Below are 21179 nucleotides of genomic sequence, written 5' to 3'. Positions count from 1 at the left end.
CTGGGCACAAAGGTTGTGAGTTTAAGGGTGCATGTGGGTAGAGGCTCCTTTGGGAATTGGGTCCTCGGTGGGCATGAAGAAAGGGTTTTTTTTCACCATGACACATGGCAAGCTGTGATGCACCTCAGAGCCAATTGGACTAGTGCTAGGGCTCCCTGGCTGAAAGATGCAGGGCTTGGCATGGCATGCTGAACCCTTTGGGTTACAGCATGCCACGTCAAGTCCCAGATTTTAGACTCGCACTTCAATCAGAGCACTCAGGATGTCCCTGAGGAAGGGGAACCTGGTGCAACCAAAAGGTTTTTTTTTCTTTTTCAATTTTGCAGCAGCTGAGACCACTGAGGCCCAAGCAGTGAAGAAGCCAGTAGGCTTGGAGGCTTGCATTGTATCTCTGGGGCTAAGCATCATGATGGCAGGGAAAAGGGGGATGTTTGTGGCTTTCTGTGGCCTCTTCTTTTGGGGCGCAGGACTGTCCCTCAGGGCATTGAATTTTTTTCTTTTAAGTGTGGGGGTGGTAGTTGCCCATCAAGAATGATGGGGGGTGGTGGTGGGGGGGCTGGGATGGAGTGGCGCCACCTAACGCCTCATGCTGCTGCCATTTTGCCTCTTGCCTTCTGACCCCACCCCGTCCGGTCCTTGGCACCCCTTGCAGGGAGCGGGCTGAGGGAGCTGAGGCCAGAGCTCCTGGCCTCGGCTCCCCCACTCTCTGTCCAGTCCTTGGCACAGCTTCGGAATACTTGCAGTGCTCCTTCATGCTTGGAGCACTCTGATTGGCTGTTTCCACCAGCCAATCATAGTACAAATAAAGCATCATGGACAGAGACAGACTTAGGCTTTTATATTAGAATGTGCGTGGTGCTAGTCAGCCTGGGAAGGCATAGGTGCTGGGCTTGTGTTTTGGCTCGGGGTTTGCATGCTGGACTTGGGGTGGGAAAGCCGTGAGCTCATGTCTGGGTGTGGGAACCCAGAGACCCAACCAGGCAGCGGGTCCATGGTGGGCATGTGGAATTTGTCTTTTTTCCGACACATGGCAAGCTGCAATGGGCCCCAGAACCCATTAGACCAGTGCCAGACTGGCAGGGCTTCGCTTGCCACATCGAGCCCTAAGTTAGGCCTGTGCTTTCACTGGAGCACTCGGGAGTGTTCCTGAGGAAGGAGAACTTGGTGTGGCCAAAATGTATTTTTTTTCTTTTTCAGTTTTGGGGCAGCCAAAACCATTGAGGCTCATTGTATTTCTGGGGCTGATCATGATGGCAGGGAAAACCAGGGTGTTTGTGGCTTCCTGTGGCCTCGTTTTTTGTGGCACGGGGCCATCCCTTAGGGCATTGAATTTTTTATTGTTTTAAATTAATTGTGGGGTGGTGCTGGTCTAGGCTGGGAAGGCAGAGGTATGCTGGTTTTGTTGCCTGGCTCAAGGGCTTGCATGCTGAGCTATCAGCAGGAAGGCTACGAGTTCAAGTCTAGAGATGCTGTTGGGAAGTGTGTTCTTGCTAGGCACAAGGAAATCCCTTTTTTTTCAACCCAACACATGGTAAGCTGCTACGAGCCCCAGGATCTAAGGGTCCACAGTTAAAAGCTGCTGCGTTCGGCTTGGCATACCAAAACACTTTGAAGTTAAAATGGACTCATGTTTTTCTATTAACAGTACAAATGGAAATGTGGAGCGGTATTTTGATTAGAGTCAGGTCAATAAGGCTTCCCAAAACTACATAGGAAGTATATTAATAGGTATGTACTTGCAGAGAAGTTTTGTTTCTGTTCAACCTAGTATAGAGTTGAAGACACAATAATCTTCACAAAAAACTCCAAGGAAGAAAAAAAAAAAAAAATCTCTCTTGGTTATGGCCAGAAAGGGGTATCCTTCCAGTCTTAAAAATTAGAAGAAATAAAGGAGTATTAAAAATCAAACCAGGCACAAGGACAAAATTCTTAATAGTCATCATCTAATTCAGTATCTTTTAATGTGGGTTGTTTTTTTTTTTAAACAGACAGAATAAGCATATCCAGGATGAACAAAACATGCTCAGTAGCCATCACAACTGATGGAATTCTCTACTTGCGTCTTTGAAATCAATGTACTAACTAGTAGTTCAAGGAGGACCAATGTCCTATTTTTTTCATTTTTGAGTGCTAAACCTGCTTTATATGATCACTTGTATATTGCAGTAATTCCAATGTCAGAGCAACAATTGGACTTGTGCTAATCTTTTTAAAGGACGCAAACCATTGTCATTATGCATCTTATACAGAAGACACCTAGTACTGAACTGATGAACTGTGGTCAGAGAACTAATTGTGAATAATCGTGTTATAGTTTTGTCTTGTTGCCAATAATTCAACAGGCACAAGTGTATTGTAAGCACATAACTGTTAAGATGCACAATTGCCACAGACAGTTTACTTGAATACAGTAATAGCATTTAGCATTAGAGACGACTTTTAGACTCTTCTGCATTTGAATGATTTTCTAATTCCTGATAACCAGTTAGTCATGCACTGGACAGAAACTCTACAGCAGTCTCCTTTTCCTCAATCAACTCCTTTGCAGTCAGATCCATCTTCTCACGGGAGAAGTCATTAATGGGAAGGCCTTCAACAAACTTCCAGGTTTTGTCCTGTTTGAAGATAAAATTGCTTTGAGAATTAAGTTCTGCTTATAAAAGCCACCAGGTTTGCAATTTAGGCACACTGGTGAAACAAGTGACACTTATGAACATGACATCTGAAATGCAAATATTAAAACTTGACAAGACTTGCTCAAGTTGAAATGGAAACATAAAGCAGATCTGATAAGTCTTTGGTGGTCCATTAGTGATATTATTTCCCACCTAAATGAAAAATTTCATTTTAACTCTAAAACCTCAAGCTCTCTTACAAAATAACCAAACAAACTTGCTTTTGTATTTAGCATGAGAAAAATGAAATGTAAGTCGTTTTACCTGAGGCAGTCTTAGGGGCATTAACTTTGCTTTCAGATGTAGTTTAAGTTAGAGAATTAGTTGCAGTTGTTTGTGTTTGTTTCCTCCCCATCCCCCAACTTCAGATTGCTTTTCTGTAGATAGATTGTCAGACAGCTGCAAACTAGCAAAAGAAGTGTGCCTCTCTCAGTAGGCAGATGCATCTTGAAAGCTTGCTCCCCAGTAACCATGGTCCAAACAGTACAGAAACTTTTGTATAAAGACCACCTTTACATTTAAATGCAGTCTAGTTACCTTGATTACAACAGGGAATGAATAGAGCAAGTCCTCATGAACACCATAGGAATTGCCATCAGAAATTACTCCCATGGAAACAAATTCCCCCTGAAAACAGAACAGTTAGTGATAAATAGCTCTCCTTACCATTATAACAGGCACAATCCTGGGGAACAGGGTGGGAGGAATGTGTGCGTGCGCGTGGGGTGGGGGTGGTCAAGGCTATGCTATGGTAAGAAAGCTTTAACAAGCGATACAACATTTTCTCATATGTAACACTTGCCTACATATAAAGCACACACCTTATTTCTGAAGGCCCACAGAAAGAAAAAAATTACCTTGAAGTATGGTTAAATACCAGAGGTCTGGAGTCTCTAGAGTAGGGGACTGTACACTAAGACTGTGGGCTGCCTGTCCGGGCCAGGGCCTAATCTGGTATGTAGAGCTCCAGCCCTGCAGACTGGCTCTGGGGCCACGTGTTGGCTCTAGAGCCACGTACTAGGTCCAGGGTTATGTGCTGGGTCAGGCCCAGTGCGCCAAGTCTGGCTGCAGACTAACCCTGTGTGGTACCCCAATCCTGCACAATAATTAAATGCTGCCACTAGTCTGCCCCGCCACTCCCCTCCAAGTTTTCGGACCCACAGGGAGCCTTTTTCCTTGCATCCAGCTGATCTTGAGGGAGGGCAGGGGGAGGAGGTACAGCTTACATGCGGAATTTTTCTGTCACTTATGAATTAAGAAGTAGGCCAATGTTATTATAGAAGTACATTAGGTAAAGAGTTTGATCAGTCAAGAGCCACATCTTACCTCTGGAGTGCCAAACCAGATGTCCCTCACATGATCACAGATAGCTTTGGCAGCTGACATTGCACTGGACAGCTTCCTAGCCTTAATAACAGCTGCACCACGTTGCTGAACAGTCTATAGTGGAGAAAGAAGGGGGTGGGGGGAGAACCCCCCCCAAACTGTTATACATCCGTCATTTATGTCTCTTCAATGTCAAAAGGCTTGATTGGCAAAACAGTACCTTTGCCATCTAGCAGATGTAACATTAGGGGATAAAAACCTCTCAGTCCTCTATCTCCCTCAAAGGAAGGTAGTCCAGAAACATGACTCAACTCAAGTTGAATTAAGCTAGATACAGAACCCTCCCAATGAGCAAACACGATAGTAAAGAATTAAGGTGTTCTTCCAGAGGAGAATTTTAAAAACTTGCTGGTGGTATGTCCTGGCTGTACTTGTTTTGTGGCTAAAGATCTGTCCCACAGGACTATCAGTGTAGGATCTTTCACAAGCACTAGGTTCAATCATATTTAATGCACATCAAGCATCTTGAACTGAAGCTGGTACAGTAAATCTGTCTTTAAATACTGAAAAATTTTACAGGATACAATGGCTGGTAAGCAGGTCTTGGTCTTTAGTCAAACACTAAATTCATACCATCAATCTAAGTATTTAGTTTTACACTTGCACACAAGTCTTTTGACACTACCAAAAGATCCTTTTTATCCCTTGAAGTATTCTGCTACAGGATTGTCTCAAGGAGGAAACCACCCCCTCCCAGAAACCAAAACCACCATGCTTTCAGAATCAGTAAAACAGACATTTCCAGAACATTAAATGAAAAAACAGGCACTTTGTTCATGAACAGCTAAAGTCTGGCAATTGGCTCCATACCACTTAGATCCCAAGGCATCCTCTATGTAAGAACCGCAATTCACTGGGTCAGACCAATAGGTCCATCTTGCCCAGTATCCTGGGTCACAAAGTGGCAAAGAGTGGATGCTGAAAGGGGGAGTGAACTGGATATGACGAGGATTTTTTCTACTATTCCTCTCCCACTTGCATCCTCCAGCATTTAGGATCTAGGAAGTTCTGACTCAGAGGTTGCACCCTTAACTCCCATACTCAATAGCTACTAATGCACTTTTCCTCCAATAAAATCGTCCAATCCCTTTTTGAATCTGGCTAAACTGTCAGTTTACACAATAACTTGGAAGCAAGAACCTCAAAACCTTCCTGATATCTCCTTGGGTGAAAGCTCTCTCATCTGGTCAGAAGGCTTTGTCCGAGTTGTTTTAAAGCATACGTAAGAGACCAAATGGATTGCCTGTCCCTTCAATATGCTTCTTCCATTTAAAATAGTGATGGCTAAAGCAAATACAACAGAAACAAGAGGCTGAACCTCATCACCTTAGAGACCAAACAGACAAGTAACAAATGGACCAAGAAATGAGACAAAGTAGAATTTGAATTGCTTGTTGTTCCCAGTCAGTACTGAGAAGGTCAGACCCTAGTCTGTTAGGAAATGGCACCTTTTAAGAGGCATACTCTAGTGATGATCAGTTAATTCAGAGAGGATAACTTTACAGACTAAAGTGTCAAAGAATTACTGAAAAGTCAACTGTCTTCTTCCAAAGATATCAAAGCTGCCATGTCAGATGACACCCAGTGCCAGCAACTTTAAAGGCTCAATATTGATTTCAGTGCTGATCATTTTAGTATAAAAATCCAGCTAGCTTGCTTAAATGTAATAAGATTTGTGACAGTGAGTTCTAGAGGAACAGGGCTGTGAATTCTGAAGATGTAAATAAGACACCAGATAAATTATTTAAAAAAGAAAATTCTAGGACTGGAAGATCCACTTTGCTAAGGTTGTGGAGATGTTGGCTATCTAACACTAATTTGACTCTGTACAATAAAAAAGTAGAAACCCATTACTACAAGATCATTAATAAAACAGAAATCCTTACTGTGATAAAGTCACCCTTCAGCCAGCTGTCATCCTTTATAGCTTCATAAACTCCAACTTCTTTTCCTTGCAGGTTTACCTTGGCATGGTTAACATCTGGGTATTGAGTGGAGGAATGATTCCCCCAGATGATGACATTCTTCACATCATTAGCAGACACACCAAGTCTCAGAGCAATCTAATTTGAATGTAGGAAAGACATGGCTCATACTAACCTGAGCTTTACAATTCATTATTTAAGTAATGTATTGCTTTTACAGGAAGCTTTGCTTTTAAAAAGACACCTATTTGGCAGACTTCGTAAGTTACTCTAGCCCTGCTTACCTGGGATTTAGCTCTGTTGTGGTCCAAACGAGTTAAACAGCTGAAGTTTTCCTTTGGTATCGATGGAGCAGACTTTGAAGCAATCAGGCAGTTGGTATTTGCTGGGTTTCCAACCACCACAACCTAGCAAGGGAACAAAGGGAAAGAAATTCGCTCTTTAGCTAGCTAAGGTACAAATTCTGCAAACCAACTTCCTTAAGCTGAATACAAAATAGCCAGCATTTGTCAAGACAAGGAATTCCTCCAAAGAATCTGTCAGGAACTTAAAATTTCCAAGCCTTTTGGTATCTGCTTGCAACAAAACTTTTTGGCTGCAATCCTACTGTGTGTAGTCATTCATTTAAAAACCCTTTTATTTAAAAATGTGTATAACACTACTTTAAAGGCAATATTTTAAGTGATTATGTAAAATGTAGTGCTCCTTCACTGCTATGACTCCATAACATACAAGAGGGCAGAATTCTGGAGGTCAGTGTCACTGAAATCCAGTCTGGTTCTACCACCAAATTATAATTTGAATACAGAAAGAGTACAGATTTGTCACTAGTCAGCTATCTACTTGTCACTCTCATAATTAACATTTATTTTAAAAAGCAGTTACCCCAAATAACTTTGCTTTACATAATCAATTTTGCACTTAGAAGTGAGCCAAAACAGCTATTTGTCTCTGCAATCCTCAGGTGCGATTTGATTGTGAAATATAGTACCTCAGATCTTTTTGTCAACATGGAAAGAACCATTTTTTTTCCTGTTTCAATGTCAAGCTCACATAGCCCTTAATCAAGTGAACTGATCTGGCTTTGTTTTTCCTTTCTGACACAGACTTTTCATTAAGTTTACACCCTGAGTTAGTTGTATTGGAACTTTTATTCTAACTGTAGAAAGACTAGTAAGCAGGCTGTTAGAATCAGCAGAGAAAAAAAGTTAAAAAGCACAGTAGGAGCATGAGTCTGAGATTAGAGGCTGTAGGAGAGGAGCTACATTAGAACATTCAGAGCAGTGAATGAAATCGAGGAATTTGAGAGAAAAAAAAAAAGTTAAAAGCCTCCAATACTACCAATAATACTAATAAAAACAGCTGAGCAGCATAACTTGAAGTCCCTTCTTATTTTGTATGACCTTTGTCATGTTTACTTCAAAACATTGCTACTGAAATCATTAGGTTAAAGCTACAGATATATCAAGTGCAGCCATGTTTGCATAGTGAACAGTTTGTTAATTCACCTGAATGAGAGGGATTATAGGTAGAAGACCAGCTTCTCTTATACTAGTAGTGCCATGCACTTCTGTAAAATAAACTGTATGTTCCTACCTATCTGATGATTCACCTTGTTTCAGCAGACTATGATCATTCCCCAAAATTAACTACCAGCCTAATGGAATATCTTCTTCTGGCTTTGATCACTATGACACAGTCAAGATGTAAAGGAAGCATGATTTGTATGAAGAAGATTTGTACTTAAGTTAAATAAACTGTAGAATCATAGAAATTAAGGACTGGGACCTCAAAAGATCAGAGTCCAACCCCCCCTGTTCTGGGCAGGAATACTGCTGAGAACAAGTGATTCCAGCAAGGTGTCTATCCAGTCTCCTCTTGAAGACTTCCAAGGTTGGGGACTGCACCACCTTCTTCTATTCCAGATTCTGGTTACCCTAACTGTAAAGTGTATGTATTTGTGAGACTCGTCGTGTAGGGTTGTAGTTCTATTCAGACTGACTGCCTGAGTTTCTCTTACAATATATATCTTCAGGCTAGAAAGGGTACTTTCCTCTCCATATTAGGCTGTACTTTTTTGAATAAAATGTGTATCAGTGGAGGAACTTAATGCTTCACAGCAGAGGTATAACTACTGGTTGAGTTTGCTCCTGAGGAAAGTGATTGTGCAAAGCAGTGACTTAAAAGCCACAATTTGGCAGCCAGAAACAGAAGGGAGATGGCTAGCCCTCTTCAACAACTGCTACTGCAGCAGTGGCTTTCCCTGGGAACAAATCTCTGCCCTCCCTTCCTACTTCACACCTGGCTGCCACTGAAGGGAAGGTTTAGACTGTAGGAATAGGAAAGGAAGGATGAGGTGTTCCTGGGCTTCCATTCCAGCACATTTCTATAGGCAGTTCCCAAGACCCTTGCTCCACTCACTCATCCATAGTTATACTACTATTTCACAGCAATCAAGCAAAAACAAACTAGGCAGCAAAGGACATCTTCCTTGCAGAGTCTGCTTTGGTCCCTTCTCCTGTATATTTTACAGAACTTTTTTTTTTCTTTCAGATTTAGGAGCAATTTTATTTTCTGGTTTCACAAGGTTTTTCTAACCAGAAAACTCTCTGTTATTGCTTTTTAATCTGTTCAGTGAAAAGAGTTACTGGTTTGAATTTCATTTTTTTCTAGGTTTCTCTACTCACCTTGACAGTCTTCTTGGCATACTTGTCCAAAGCTGTACCTTGGGACTTAAAAATTTTCACATTTGCTTTGAGTAAATCTTTCCTCTCCATGCCCTCTCTCCTTGGCATGGAGCCAACAAGAATTGCTATATCAAGATCTTTAAATGCAACTTCTTCTTTGTCTGTTGCAATGACCTCTGTAAGGAAAGGGGGAAGACAGGTCAAGTGGTTAACTTATGTTTTTACCAAATAATTTAGAATGTGATGTTAAAGGAGATTGTCCAGTGAGGAAGCTGTGATAAAAAGACCCCCAGAAGACAGATGTCCACACTTACTAGTTTGACATGATGTTTTAAATGGACATCTCAGTTAAACACCCATTACTATTTCCATACATTAGACTTTTGATAGGTGTTAACCTTCTAAAATGATAAAATTATCATCTCTCATTCATTTTCTTCTTCCTTTTGATGCATCATATGCATAACACTCCCTCTTCTTTACCCCTCCCAATCAATTTAGTGGCATTTAATTTTTGTGGGTATGATAGCAAGCGTTAAATATACTTTCCAGATTTATGTGGGTTTTTGTACTCCTGAAACCCTCTCCAGTCTGCATTCAATATATTAATGAAGGAAGAAACTTAATTTTTGCCATCTAATATAGCTATAGCAGTGCCCATTAGCTCACTTTTTCCCACTAAAATAGACTGTTCAAGAATCCTGGTTTGCTAGACAAAAGTTCATCAACTGTCAATTATGTTCTCCACCAATTACTTGCCAGGGGCCGGGCAGAACATTTGAGTTGTTCACCTTCTTTCAGTAAGTACACAGGTATGGCAAGAGTCAAAGCATATTTAGTACTATGCTAGGAGCCATGGCATGCTAATACATGCAGTCATTTATTTGTCAGATATAGACTGCACAATTTATATTTGAGATAGATAATACAGTCCAAGGGTCCAGGAGCTGCATATCCAAGTATCAGTTTTGTAGATGAAACTTATCTGGAGAAGTGATCATCAGTTTCTTATGGTTCATAGGCTAGATTCAGCTAATTCAACTTAATGAATATTCATAGCTGAAAGAATAGAAGGGATAGCTGTGATATCTAGTATCATGTCCTGTCTAACACAGGCCATGGGAAATCCCTGAAGTTGGAAAGTGTCTTTTGGAACAGTCTATTCCTTTCAGTCACCTCTCAGGAGTGGAAGAGCACAATCTTGTAGTTCCATTACTACGCCATCCAATACAGTCATCATGGGAGTGATATCCAGTAGTACAAGGAAAAGGGGCTGGAAAAAAAATGCAGATGTATTAGTGTGAACTAAGGAATTTAAAACAAGTGGTGTTAAACTTTACTAATACCTGCTGGACAGGTAGGAGAGCAAGACAGATCATTCAAAAGCAGGCTCTGACAAACTGAAGTATTATGACTTGTCACCAAATCCAGATAGCACAACACAGGATAACGGAAGGCTTTGTTTTGTCCCTTCAGACCTAGTGTACTTTGAGTATAACTTATATCATTGTGAGGAATCTGAAGATTTATAATAAAATGTAACTCGAGTTTACCTGAAGTCTCATATTTTACAAACTGTAATCCTGACATTAGTTTCTTCATCATGGTTCAGTGATAATTAAGTTCAACCCTTACCTGATCTTTGCCGAAGACATCACCCTTTGCAATGCTGTAGAGCAGAGAGTAAGCAATCTGGCCCGCAGCTCCAGTCACTAGGACTCTAATTGGTTCAGACTATAAAAAACAAACAAACAAACCAACCACTAAGACTTAACACAGTGCTGGCTAATCAAGTTTACCATGATTAAAGAATCATTAAGTACTAATGACAGTTATTGGAGAGACCGTTGAAAATTACATATTCTTATGTCCTGAAGTATTTAATAAACTTGGCAGAGGGCCAGATCCCAGGAGCCTGCCTCTGTTGAGACCAGTGGCAACACTCCCACCTGTCCTCAGCCGGAATAGACCAGACCTGCAAAAAAGTAGTGCCAAGACAACTCTTGGAATATTTCCAATCCTGGCACTTCAAAGGCTTGGTTGTACTTTTCCAGGTGAAGTATTGGGATTATTTTTTAAATACAGACCTGAAAAAGTTAAGAATACTACACTTCAAATATGGATTTAGCCAACCAATTACATACCAATTTTTTGCTCCAGGCCTTTTGGAGTTTGCACAAACTTTCAGAAGACTAGCAGAATATGAGGCTTAAAATTCTATAATAGTGTCTGAAGGCCTGCTGTCATAAACCATTTTGAAGTTGTACTTGTAAGTGGAGCTTTAACGTTAAATCTAAGGATACAGCAGTGAGGCAAATGACACATCAACTAAACATGTACACTAAAATTCAATAGGACAGCAGTAAAAAGGCATGTACGTATATTAGCTTCTATTGCCCAGGAATTACCCCAGTCTCCAGAGGCAGAATGAAAGCCTTTTAAATACACAATTCTCAAATGCCAGAGACCAAACTTCTGGAACTGAAGCTGGAAAAATACTGAAGGTAAGACAGGTTATACTCCTCTCAAACAAGTCACAAGAGACTACTTTGTTGTAGGCCCAATTATTTTGGACTGAGTCCATATATTTGGGCAGAGCTATCAGCACATTTCAAAGGAAATGCAAGTAACCTTATACTACGTAAGCCTACTCCTGTGCCTCCCTCTTTTGTTACCACTACCCGTCTCAGGTGCAATTTTCATTTCAAGCATCTTGGGTATTGTCTGCAAACTGTTAAGAGTGTCACGTGCACTCTTGTTTATCAAATAATTTAGGTCTCATCATCATCTCATATCAAATTATAAGAAAAAGTGTTTTTAATTAATTTTTATGCTTTTGCATTTAACTGTCTTTCCCATGCAGCATTCAGAAGCTGAGTGCTGAAGCATCAGACTAGTATTAGATAACCAGAAAATGAGGCCATATAGGAGCAGTCTATTTTCACCTTGTAAAATTAAGTAGTAATCAATTTAGATTATTACAGTTTGAAGGCATACAGTTTCATTCATTCCTACATTAATCTTATGCATACAGTTATTAAAGCATTAAAGCTGAATCATTTAACTGTTACACATGCATTTGTATGTACCTCTTGAATGTTTCCTGCTATTTGCAGAATGACAAATTATCTCTCACAAAATTTTGTTATACCACAAACTTAAGTAAAAAGGTGAAAATGGTCTTAAAAGTGACCAAAAATAAAGACAGTGGTATTATCCAGCTCTGAAGCAGTCTTCCTCTGGTCTACGGGTTTTTTTGCAATGACTATATATAGTGACTATGGCCAGATTACAGAACTGTATAAGTAAATTAGAAGATTGTTCAGGTTGCATAATGCTATGCATCAAATATTAGAACATAGCCTTCAGTATGACATTTCTAATGAGCTTGATTCTTTCCCATTTTGGGAAATAAATGATGGAGGCATTCTTCCACAAGAAACTGGACTGCTAATATACTATTTTAGTAGCCCATCAGGAAAAAAGAAGCATGCCAGAGGGTAAGATTTGAATATCTGGTACCCAAATCCTCTAAATTAGATACTCAGGTAAGAACTTACTTTGATGTGATGAGAAATGAGTGCTATAGAACTTCTGGCAAAACAAAGATGACTTCAAACTAGTTCTTTATTTCCCTTGGTCTGTAGAACACATAAGCAAGTGGGGCAGGTGGCCACTTGCTGTGGCTGAAGCGGCAAAAGCAGGGGCAGGCCAAGTGGCCATTTGCCTCCCTGCTGCCTAGAGCCATGTTCACTGGGGCCACAGAGTCCCAATTCCTGTGACAGGCCCTGATCACCCTGGCTCCATCTCCACCCCTGGATGAAGAGCCTCCGCAAGCTGGAACTGGCACACAGGCCATATGTTTGACATTCCTGCTTTAGCATACCAAAAAGGGGAGAGAAGACATGGAGTAAGATAACAGTCACAAAATTGGCCTGGAGCATGAAGCAGGTTTTATAATCTAGCACTGGCAAACAAGAGTCAGCTTCCCTCCCTAGACCCCTCCCAAACACAGTTTTTTTCTATTTTAGGATCTGGATTTTTAAGGGGAAAAAAAACCAAATAAGCTTGGCCACAATAATAAAATCACAAAATATTATGGGCAAATGAAGTTACCTTTAAGTATTTTCCCCCCCCTTAAATTATCACTCTCTCAAATTGATAGTACCCCTTTATCAAGAGGGACTAGTCAAAAGAAGGAAACCAGCCTCTCTCATAAAAGACACTTGCATATAGGCCAATCATTTTAATCCACGATTTGGCTACTGCATTTCAATAAGAATGTTTTCATGGTCTGGTAAGTATAAAGGTGACCTTTAGTCACTGCCAGTTTTAATATGAAATGGAGAGTAAGTTAGACTGACATTAGGATGCATAGTTTCAAATGTATACCCTCCAACACATGGACCCCTTTGCTATGTGATGTTTAAAAGTGCAAAGGAACCAGAAAAATGGCACAAAAGATTTAGCACTCTATATGGAAAAAAGAAATATTCAAGGGAGGGGGGTGGGAAGGGGAAACTTTATCTTATTATAGGATTGTGTACAGGACCCTTATGTCCCGGGAGAGCTTCCAAAGATTCCACAATTATAGAATTCCGATGGAGAAGATATCTAATTCACCTATAAAAGAAAGATGCAAACCTCCAGTGACACAATGCAATAGTCCATATCCCAATTCTGCTTTGAAGTTTAGGACTTAAAATTTCAATCTAAGTGAAACTCTTGAACTAGCAGCAGATTTAGGACTTTTATCAGAATTGGTGCAGAAGTGCTGTTTTACAAAATAGACTGATAAAACAAAATAGCCAACTATGCTGCGGGTGGCTACAAAAGTTATTTAGACACATCAGATTGTCCTCTATCAAAAGGCATGTGGGGGAACAGGAGAACTTTGTGCCACCTACACAAAGGGGTGAACTTTGCATTAGTACTTAAGTTAGATAGGCAAGGCAAGGCCTTGCACAAGGTTGAAAACTTACTTGGCTCAACAAGCAATGAGAAGGGGTTAGGATAACAGTGGTCTATGTACACTTCAAATCTAGCAGCAGCTTGCAAAGAATATACTTGAAAGCTTCATTTAGTAGAGTACTGCTGCAGCTGCATTTTCTTGCCTTTGAGCAATCCTCAAACTTTTTAGACCAAAGGCAAATACTGGCCCTTAGTTTCTGCTCATTTTTGACTGCAGAATAATAGAAAAAAAATTGTTCAGAAAGCCCACAAGCGGGAGCGTGTGCTTCCTTGGGGACAAGTAGCAGTGGCACCCCTGGAGTCCTGTGGAGCTGCAACCACAGTGCTCTTATAACAGAGAGCCTGGCCAGGAGCCAGAGCATGGCTCCCAGCAGCCAGGCTCCAGTTTTGGGTGGCATACACTGCTACCACGTGCACTGCTGTGCTTTCTTTTAGCATGGGGTTTGTGACCCCAGGCTCTCCCAGGGTCAAGAAAACAGCCCCAGCTGCAACACAGCAGCATGGAGAATGCTTGCAGGTGTGGTGTGTAGCACTGCAGACCAGCCTGAAGCACCACATGTGCCCCAACAGGCCAGAAGGCTTTTTGACATGCTGGGCGTCTGCTTCGCCTCAAGGTGCCCCTCGGAAAACGTGGGGGGCATGGTTTTCACAGGCTCTTTGGAAGATGAGCAGAGCAAGTCTCCTGGGCCAAGGAGCTGCAAAAGGCTGCAGAGGGCCAGGAAGTTTTTAACCCCGGGGTAGGTTTCGCACACCCATCCAGCATGCCTCACCCCACAAAGGCTAGAGGTGCCCCAGCTGTAGCACCCCTTGCTTGACAACTGCTCCTTGCCCCCCTCAGCTCTTCCCAGAGCCTCTAAAAACCTGCAGGACCCCAGCCAAGGGCTGCCCCCTCGGAGGACACCGAGGCAGAGGTCACCCCGACCCCGGGGTCACCTTCCCCTGACGTGGTGGAAGGGGTCTGCACACGGGGGGAAGGGGCTGCATACAGCCCGGGGATGGGGGGGGGTCGCAACGGTCGGGGCTACGTGGATGCAGCTCCCACAAGGCGGAGGGCGCCCCCAGTACTGACCATGGCTGGGGGATGCGGCGGCAGGTCCCGGCGCGGCGCTGTCTCAGGGTCACCTCTAGCGACAATCGCAGCGACGGCGGCAGCGCGGCGCGGGAGGTATTAAGGGAGCGACGGGGCCGGACCAGCCGACGGCGCCACCACCACGCACGTGCGCGGCTGCCTGGGCCTTGTAGTCTCCGCTCGCGCCACCGGCCCTCTGCCCGGCTTGCAGCCTCTGCCGGCGGGGAACTACATCTCCCGGCATGCCTCAGAGCAGCCCACAAGAGTGGAGGTGCGGGGACTGAGAGCTGAGTGGCAGGGCCGGTGGCTGAGTCCCTTCCCCGCCCCTTTCGCAAAGGCGCGCAGCCCTTCTGCAGTGACGTCAGGGTCACGGCGAAGGACGGCCATCCCGACTTCCGCCGGGGGACACTCCGTGGTTCCGCATGCGCATGGCGGCGTGCGTGCGCAGTCCTGCCTGAAGGAGATGGATGCAGTAAAAAGAGGGAGGGGCTGCGCGCGCGCAGGGGAGCTGCTTCGTTGGTTGCCACGCGACGGAGGGGCCGCGCGCGGGAGCAGTTGGCGGTTGGCGCCGTTGCTCCGCTCCTCGCGTGTCACCAGCCCCCCCCCCAATGCCAGCACTGCCCGGTGGGTTCTGCTGCCCGGCGGGGGCCCGGGCGGGGCGGGCGAGCGGGCGGGGCTCGGTGCCCAGCGCCGTGGCACTGGTTGTTGCCCGGTGTCAGAGCCGCTGCCCCTGCTGCTCGGGCGGCGCTGGCAGCCAGCGCGGGGCTGGGCCAGGGGCCAGGCAGAGTAGCGCTGCAGGCCGGGCCCGCCTCACGGGCCGTGCGTTTGGTCCCCTGCCCGGCGCAGGAGGACCAGCTCTGGGGTAGTCCCGGGTATCCCTGCGTAACTGCAGTCTAGCTTGCAAGGACTGCTGTCGTTCCCCGTTCCAGCCTCCTGTGGGCCCTGAGCATCCCACCTCTCTGGGCTTGGCTGGTGGCGCAGGCGTCACATGCTCTTCTTGTTAGATGTCAACTGCTACAAAACCCTGCATGGACTCACTGTTGGATTTTACACCTGGTTCATCCATTTAATTCAAATGGATGACTGACTGATTCGTAGCTGAATCAATAGCCGGGGGCTATAAACTCATTTAAGTGCGTCCATGCGGTACATGGCATGACTTTAGTGTGGGGTCTATTCAATGATAGACTTTAGTTAAATCAGCGTCTCTTTCTTGTTTAGATAAAGGCTCTATTTTCATTCCCAGCGCTTATCTCATGTCCCTGGCATTGTTGTGCTCACACTTTATGATACCTTTTGTTTTAAAACTGAATTAAACCCATGCAAAGTCCTGTGGAGGCACCTTGGTTTCAGTTTGAGTAACTTATTTCAGTTTAGCCTAATGCGGTTCCCAGTAAACACCCAAAAAATCTTTTGCACTGATTTACTCAAGTACATCTTAAGTTTTCACCTTTGAACTGGTGAAACTCTTCAAGTTAAACCCTCCTAATACTAGATTGCACTTGTTCCCCTTACCTCTGTATGCTTTTTGCTTCTCAGGCCTTAAATTTAGAATTTTTCACTTTTCTGCTTTTAATGGTTTTGTTATCACTGGGCACCATAGTGTAGTGTCTTTTATAGACTACTTTCCTCACAAGTAGTTCTCATGTTAAATCTTTTAAGTTAACTTCAAATTGTTATTTTTCTTTTTTGATATTGTAAAATTTTAGTTGATGCAATAAGATATTGTGCATCCTGGTCTTCTGGGAGCCTTCTCATCAGCCATTCCAGGCAATCTATAATGAGGTAGCACATCTAGTTTTTCTTTTCGCTGCCTTGCGAGTCCACCTTTCCCTGATGTCCAAGCTACTTGGTATTGGAATGTTTAGTGCTACATTTCATACTGATGCTCCACTTAACCTTTTTATGTATGGCTCTTCATGTACTCCTTGTATTCAGTGTTGTACAGTTTTCTTGTTCATAGAAAAATGGCAATGGAAGAAAGAATAGGATGTCCTCCACGATTAAGATCCAGTTCTTTGGAAGTTTTCTTTCCCATTTTTGACACTTTTTTTTGTTATTGTAAATGTTACCTCACAACCCATTTTGTTGCTAGTACTATTCCAGTTATTTGTAGGTTCTCTTCTAGGGAGCCTAATATTTTGCATCTGAGATGGCCATTTGACATAGGTTTGGCTCAGTTTTTGTTTATTCTTTAGTTTGTTACTGTGCTTTTCTTTTATCTAGCACTGTGGGTCAAAGGTGCTGTACAAATAACAAATAAAATATAATTGATGAGAGCTGTGTGTGCATATAAATTAGGCTTATGCTAAAACGTATATTTTACTTTACCTTTGCAAAAGAGATTCACACTTAAAAGTGATACCACTTGGGGGGTGGAAAATGCTAATTGTGACATTTAAATTTGAGGTCTGTCTTTTTGAGCTAACAGTTAACTTTTTAAGTCTATGATGCCAGAGCCATCGTCTCCATTTTCTTATTTTTTAAATTGACTTGTTCTCTGTTAACAGCTGCCTGTGTGCTTTAACTCCTATTTTGGATGGGATTTTCTTTTTCTTCATTGTCACCCATTGAAATTGATGAGATTTTTTTTTAGGTAAGTTAATCCATATTTCCAGTAATTCATGAAGTTATATTTGGCTCCTTCTGCATTTACTTTTAGAATGTTTGAAAAAATGTTAACAATAGAAACATGCAAATAATTCCACAGGTTTTACTCTCTTCAGATAGTTTTAACTACATACAATGAAATTCAGCTTGTTCAACTACTGTCAGTTAGGTGCAGCAAGAACAGGGGTAAGACCAGTATGGGATGCCCAGTCTGGATTGCCTGAGTCAAGAGAAGAGAGTCAAAACAAAGACAAAATCAATACAGTAAGAAATAATTTTAAAGAACTCCAACATTAAATAGGTCCTGAATAATTTAGGAAAATATACTGGAGGAAAATAAAGTATTTCAGGTAGTATTTGTACTTACTGTGAAAGTCTCGTATTTAGTTCTCGTTTTTCACAGTTCAGGTTTACAACATCAGTAGGGAGAGATTGCATAAGCATAAAAGATGCAGTGAAATCTAGTTACATAAAAATTCTTTTAAAGAGTTCTGAATTGTTTCATGTATTTCAGTGGACTTTCACTTTGCTTATAAGGAAATGGATTGCATTTTATCTTAAGGCTCCATTTTTATAAAGTTAATAAATTACATTTTAATAAATGGTTAATTAACATTGGGGAATGGTTCTGGATTTTTATAGTGTCCAACTGGTCAATAGATTGCTTTTAAGCAAACATTTGAAACAATTTAATGATGCACCTTTTAAATATTTGTAACATATACAGCTCATATCTTATAACCTGCTTATAACATCTATTAATTATATTTATATTCTATGGAACATATTTATATACATGAATGGGACCTTAAAATTAATCATATCCAAGAAATGTTTGTCCTTTTCCTTTCTTTCTCCACTGCTAGCAATGCTAGTTCCTAGTATCTTTTTGATCCTTAAACTATTAGCCTCCTTTTCATCTTCTCTGTTTAGTCTTCTCTGTTTAGAGGTGCACCAATACATTGGTCTAATATCAGATCGGCACCAATGTATAGAAAATTGATTGTATCAGAAATCGGCCTGATGTGGCTGATAATTTGGCCGATAAATATCTGTGCGTGCGCAACCTGTCCCATATGAGCTTCAGCACAGCACGTAGGCAGTGAACAGCACAGCCCGGTAACTTGGAGAAGAGCACAGCCTGGCAGGGGCTGGGGCAAGTGCTGCCCAGCCAGGACAGCACAGGTGGGGGATGGAGCCATGACATGTCCAGGGGATGTGGGGAGGGGAAGGGGTGGCTCCTGCTGCTGCATGCCCTTCATCTGAGAGGCACTTGTCTGGTCCTCGTCGAGCAGCTCCTGCTGCTGCCACTGCTGCTCATCGGGGGTGGGGCGTGTGCCCCAAGATCTACATGGCCTGGGCCTGGGCCTGTGTGGGGCTCTTCCCAGCCTGCCCCACCTGCGCAGATCTGGGGACACGTTTCCTCTCTGTCCATGGAGCCAACCCCTGCCCCGCCGGACTAGCGACAGGAGCCGCCAGGCAAGCACTGGACAAGCTGCCGGACCAGTGGCTCCTGTACAAGCAGCACACAGCAGCAGGAGCTGCCCCCCTCCCCATAGCTCCTGCCCCCCTGGACAAGCCATGGCTCCATCCCACTCCTGCCTTACCCCACCCCAGCTGGGCAGCACTTGCCCCAGCCCCCGCTCCACTCCTTTGCTGTGGGGGGGCCTTGATCTGTGCCCCCCAACACCCCTTTCCTTTCCCCTCCCCTTCTACCACAACAGACTTACCAGCTGCACGCAGCTCTTCAAGGTGTCAGGCTAGTATAGGAAATCAGATGGGTATCAGCTGATATGCCTCCTTTAAAAGTCAGCTATTGGTATCGACCCCAAAAAATCTCTGTCAGTGCACCCCTATTTTTAGCAGAGATGTCAGACTTACGTTGGCCCCCAGGCTGGATCTGGACTGTGGAGCTTCTCCCAAACCAGATCTGCAAGGCCAGTACTATGTGGGTGTGGGGGCAGTGCCAGGGTCTGGGTGCAAGGCTCCAGTAGGTGCAAGCTGATATCTGTGCAGGCCCTTCCCTACAACATTGGGAAGCCCACTGGTAGCTTGGTGGGTTGGACCCAGCTCAGCATCATATCTTTGACATCCCTGAGCTGCAGGAAACAGGAGACCCGAGGTTTCCAGTTTGGGGTAGGAATTTCAGACCTTATTATCACATTGCTCTTGCCAATAGCTGTCCATCTTTCTGCAGAAAGCTCAAGGCATTTAATGGAAGAGGTTGAGTAGGCATCTCAGCTTTCCCAGTGTCAGGGAGCAAAGACAATGGAGATTTTCTTACATATGTGGAAGGATTGGGGGTAGGGAGAAAGGGTGTGCTGGCACGTTTCCTTGTCTTTTGTTAGAGAAGAAATATTCTGAACAAAGGAAAATTTGTTTTTGCCATACTCATGTTAGTTACAGTGGGCTGCCAAAAATCTCCTTGCCACAGTAGTTAGTGGCCTTAATTGCTTTTGTATTTATTACCCATGGAATTCTTGCCTTCAATGGCATCATTTTAGTATTTTAAATGTTAGTTTTACACATCTAGAGATTAGGGGTGCACCAACAAAGATTTTCTTGGCTGATACCGATAGCCATTGATTAACCAACCATATTGGCTGATGCTGATCCAAAAACCGATATTTAGTAATAGTGCAAGGCATTTTAAACTAGTGACATAACCCTGCTCCGGCCCTTGATGAGGAAAGTGGTAACTGCCTTATTCTCGTGCATGTTTCCCCCTCGCCCACAGCTCCTACCTGCAGCCCGTGATGCCGTTCTGGACAGGCAGGGCAGACCTTCGTGTGGACGGCAGCACTGGGTGCATTTGGAGCCCCAGAGCATGCCGCTGCCTCAGCACTGGCAGGCCCCATACAGCTAAGCTCCCATGGCCACTGGGGAGGAGCCACTTTTGCAAAGTTGTCCAGTTCCTGGCAGAGCAGAATGTCCCTCGCATGGCACCTTACCCTGCCTGCACACAGCCCAATGTCTCCGTGGCAGCCCGTACTCAGGCCCCTGCTGTGTGTGTGGTGTTGCCATCACTGCAGCAGCAGCAACAGCAGTAGGAGCTGGTAATGGCCCCTTTGTTGCTGAGTGCAGGGAGCACCCTGTGACTGCTTCCTGGCACCCCCTACCCCTCCCGCTGCTCATTGGGACCTGTAGTCTGCCACAGACTTGGGCCAGCAGTGGGGCACTGGGATCAGACTACGCTTGCCAGGATGCTCCAGGCACATGGTCGCAATTATTGACTACAGCAACCAAAAAAGCCAATAGGTAATAATGTTGTTTCTCCTTTTATCATTGCCAATCCGATAGCCAACCAATATATCAGTCCCATACTAGAGATTTTTCACGTGAATTGGTGGAAGTGATGGTAGACAGCTGGACCAGTTTTACTGAGGAACATGAGCTGCCAAGTTAAAGCCTGAGAGGCTGCAAGATCAGCAACTTTTGGAAACAGGTATAGCAGCTTGCCATTTGATTACAGAGGAGGAAGTCACAAATTCCTAGATATATGTGGTTTTGGAGCGGAGATGAAGGGAATGACAAGACTGAAAGCAGCTATCTGCATAGTGCTGCTGTTCCTGAGAAGTTCTGAAGGGGAGACAGAAATTTATACCTTTCTTATTTCTGTTTAGTGGAATTAGAGGCCAGTAGATAACAATATTAAAGGGATGTTATCAGTTCATTATCTTGTGATTTTTAGCTTTTGAAAAACAGATTTTGTTTACAACATCATGAGTTCCATGCTATTTTTTGTCTTTTTTTATATAACGCTTTTCTAGTTATAAAAGTGTTTTCCCACAGCTTTTGCATATAAGAGCCAGATGAACAGAGGGAAACAAAGAAATAAAACTACAAAAAAATTGCA

General features: G+C 43.4%; 2 protein-coding genes across 4 annotated transcripts in view; one reads left to right on the top strand and one right to left on the bottom strand.

The window, feature by feature from the left end:
* Positions 1 to 1942: 1942 nt before the first annotated feature.
* Positions 1943 to 14811, bottom strand: MDH1 (malate dehydrogenase 1). Its single transcript, XM_006264915.4, has 9 exons — positions 14714 to 14811; positions 10309 to 10407; positions 9850 to 9946; positions 8674 to 8849; positions 6271 to 6393; positions 5948 to 6124; positions 4002 to 4115; positions 3213 to 3302; positions 1943 to 2615 (listed from the first exon to the last, which is right to left on the bottom strand). Exons 1-9 carry the CDS (start codon positions 14714 to 14716, stop codon positions 2490 to 2492), a joined length of 1005 nt encoding a protein of 334 aa, XP_006264977.2. The 5' UTR covers positions 14717 to 14811; the 3' UTR covers positions 1943 to 2489.
* A 237-nt stretch (positions 14812 to 15048) lies between these two features.
* WDPCP (WD repeat containing planar cell polarity effector) overlaps positions 15049 to 21179 on the top strand; it is a 292599-nt gene continuing 286468 nt past the window's right edge. For all 3 annotated transcript variants that reach the window (XM_014595109.3, XM_019500762.2, XM_019500763.2), the window contains exons 1-2: positions 15049 to 15337; positions 17224 to 17309. The gene's annotated coding sequence lies outside the window, so the exon portion shown is untranslated. The remainder of the gene's footprint in view (positions 15338 to 17223; positions 17310 to 21179) is intronic.

This window comes from Alligator mississippiensis, chromosome 1 (genome assembly GCF_030867095.1).
Source record: "Alligator mississippiensis isolate rAllMis1 chromosome 1, rAllMis1, whole genome shotgun sequence".
NCBI lineage: Eukaryota > Metazoa > Chordata > Crocodylia > Alligatoridae > Alligator > Alligator mississippiensis.
Note: the sequence above shows the minus strand (reverse complement) of the source record. Positions and strands in the feature narration are given on the sequence as shown.

Excerpts from the sequence above, each read along its gene's own strand:
- MDH1 (XM_006264915.4), bottom strand. Across the intron at positions 6,125-6,270 it reads ACAACAGAGCTAAATCCCAG|ATTGCTCTGAGACTTGGTGT; the intron begins GTAAGCAGGGCT and ends CATTCAAATTAG. Across the intron at positions 3,303-4,001 it reads TCTGGTTTGGCACTCCAGAG|GGGGAATTTGTTTCCATGGG; the intron begins GTAAGATGTGGC and ends TTCTGTTTTCAG.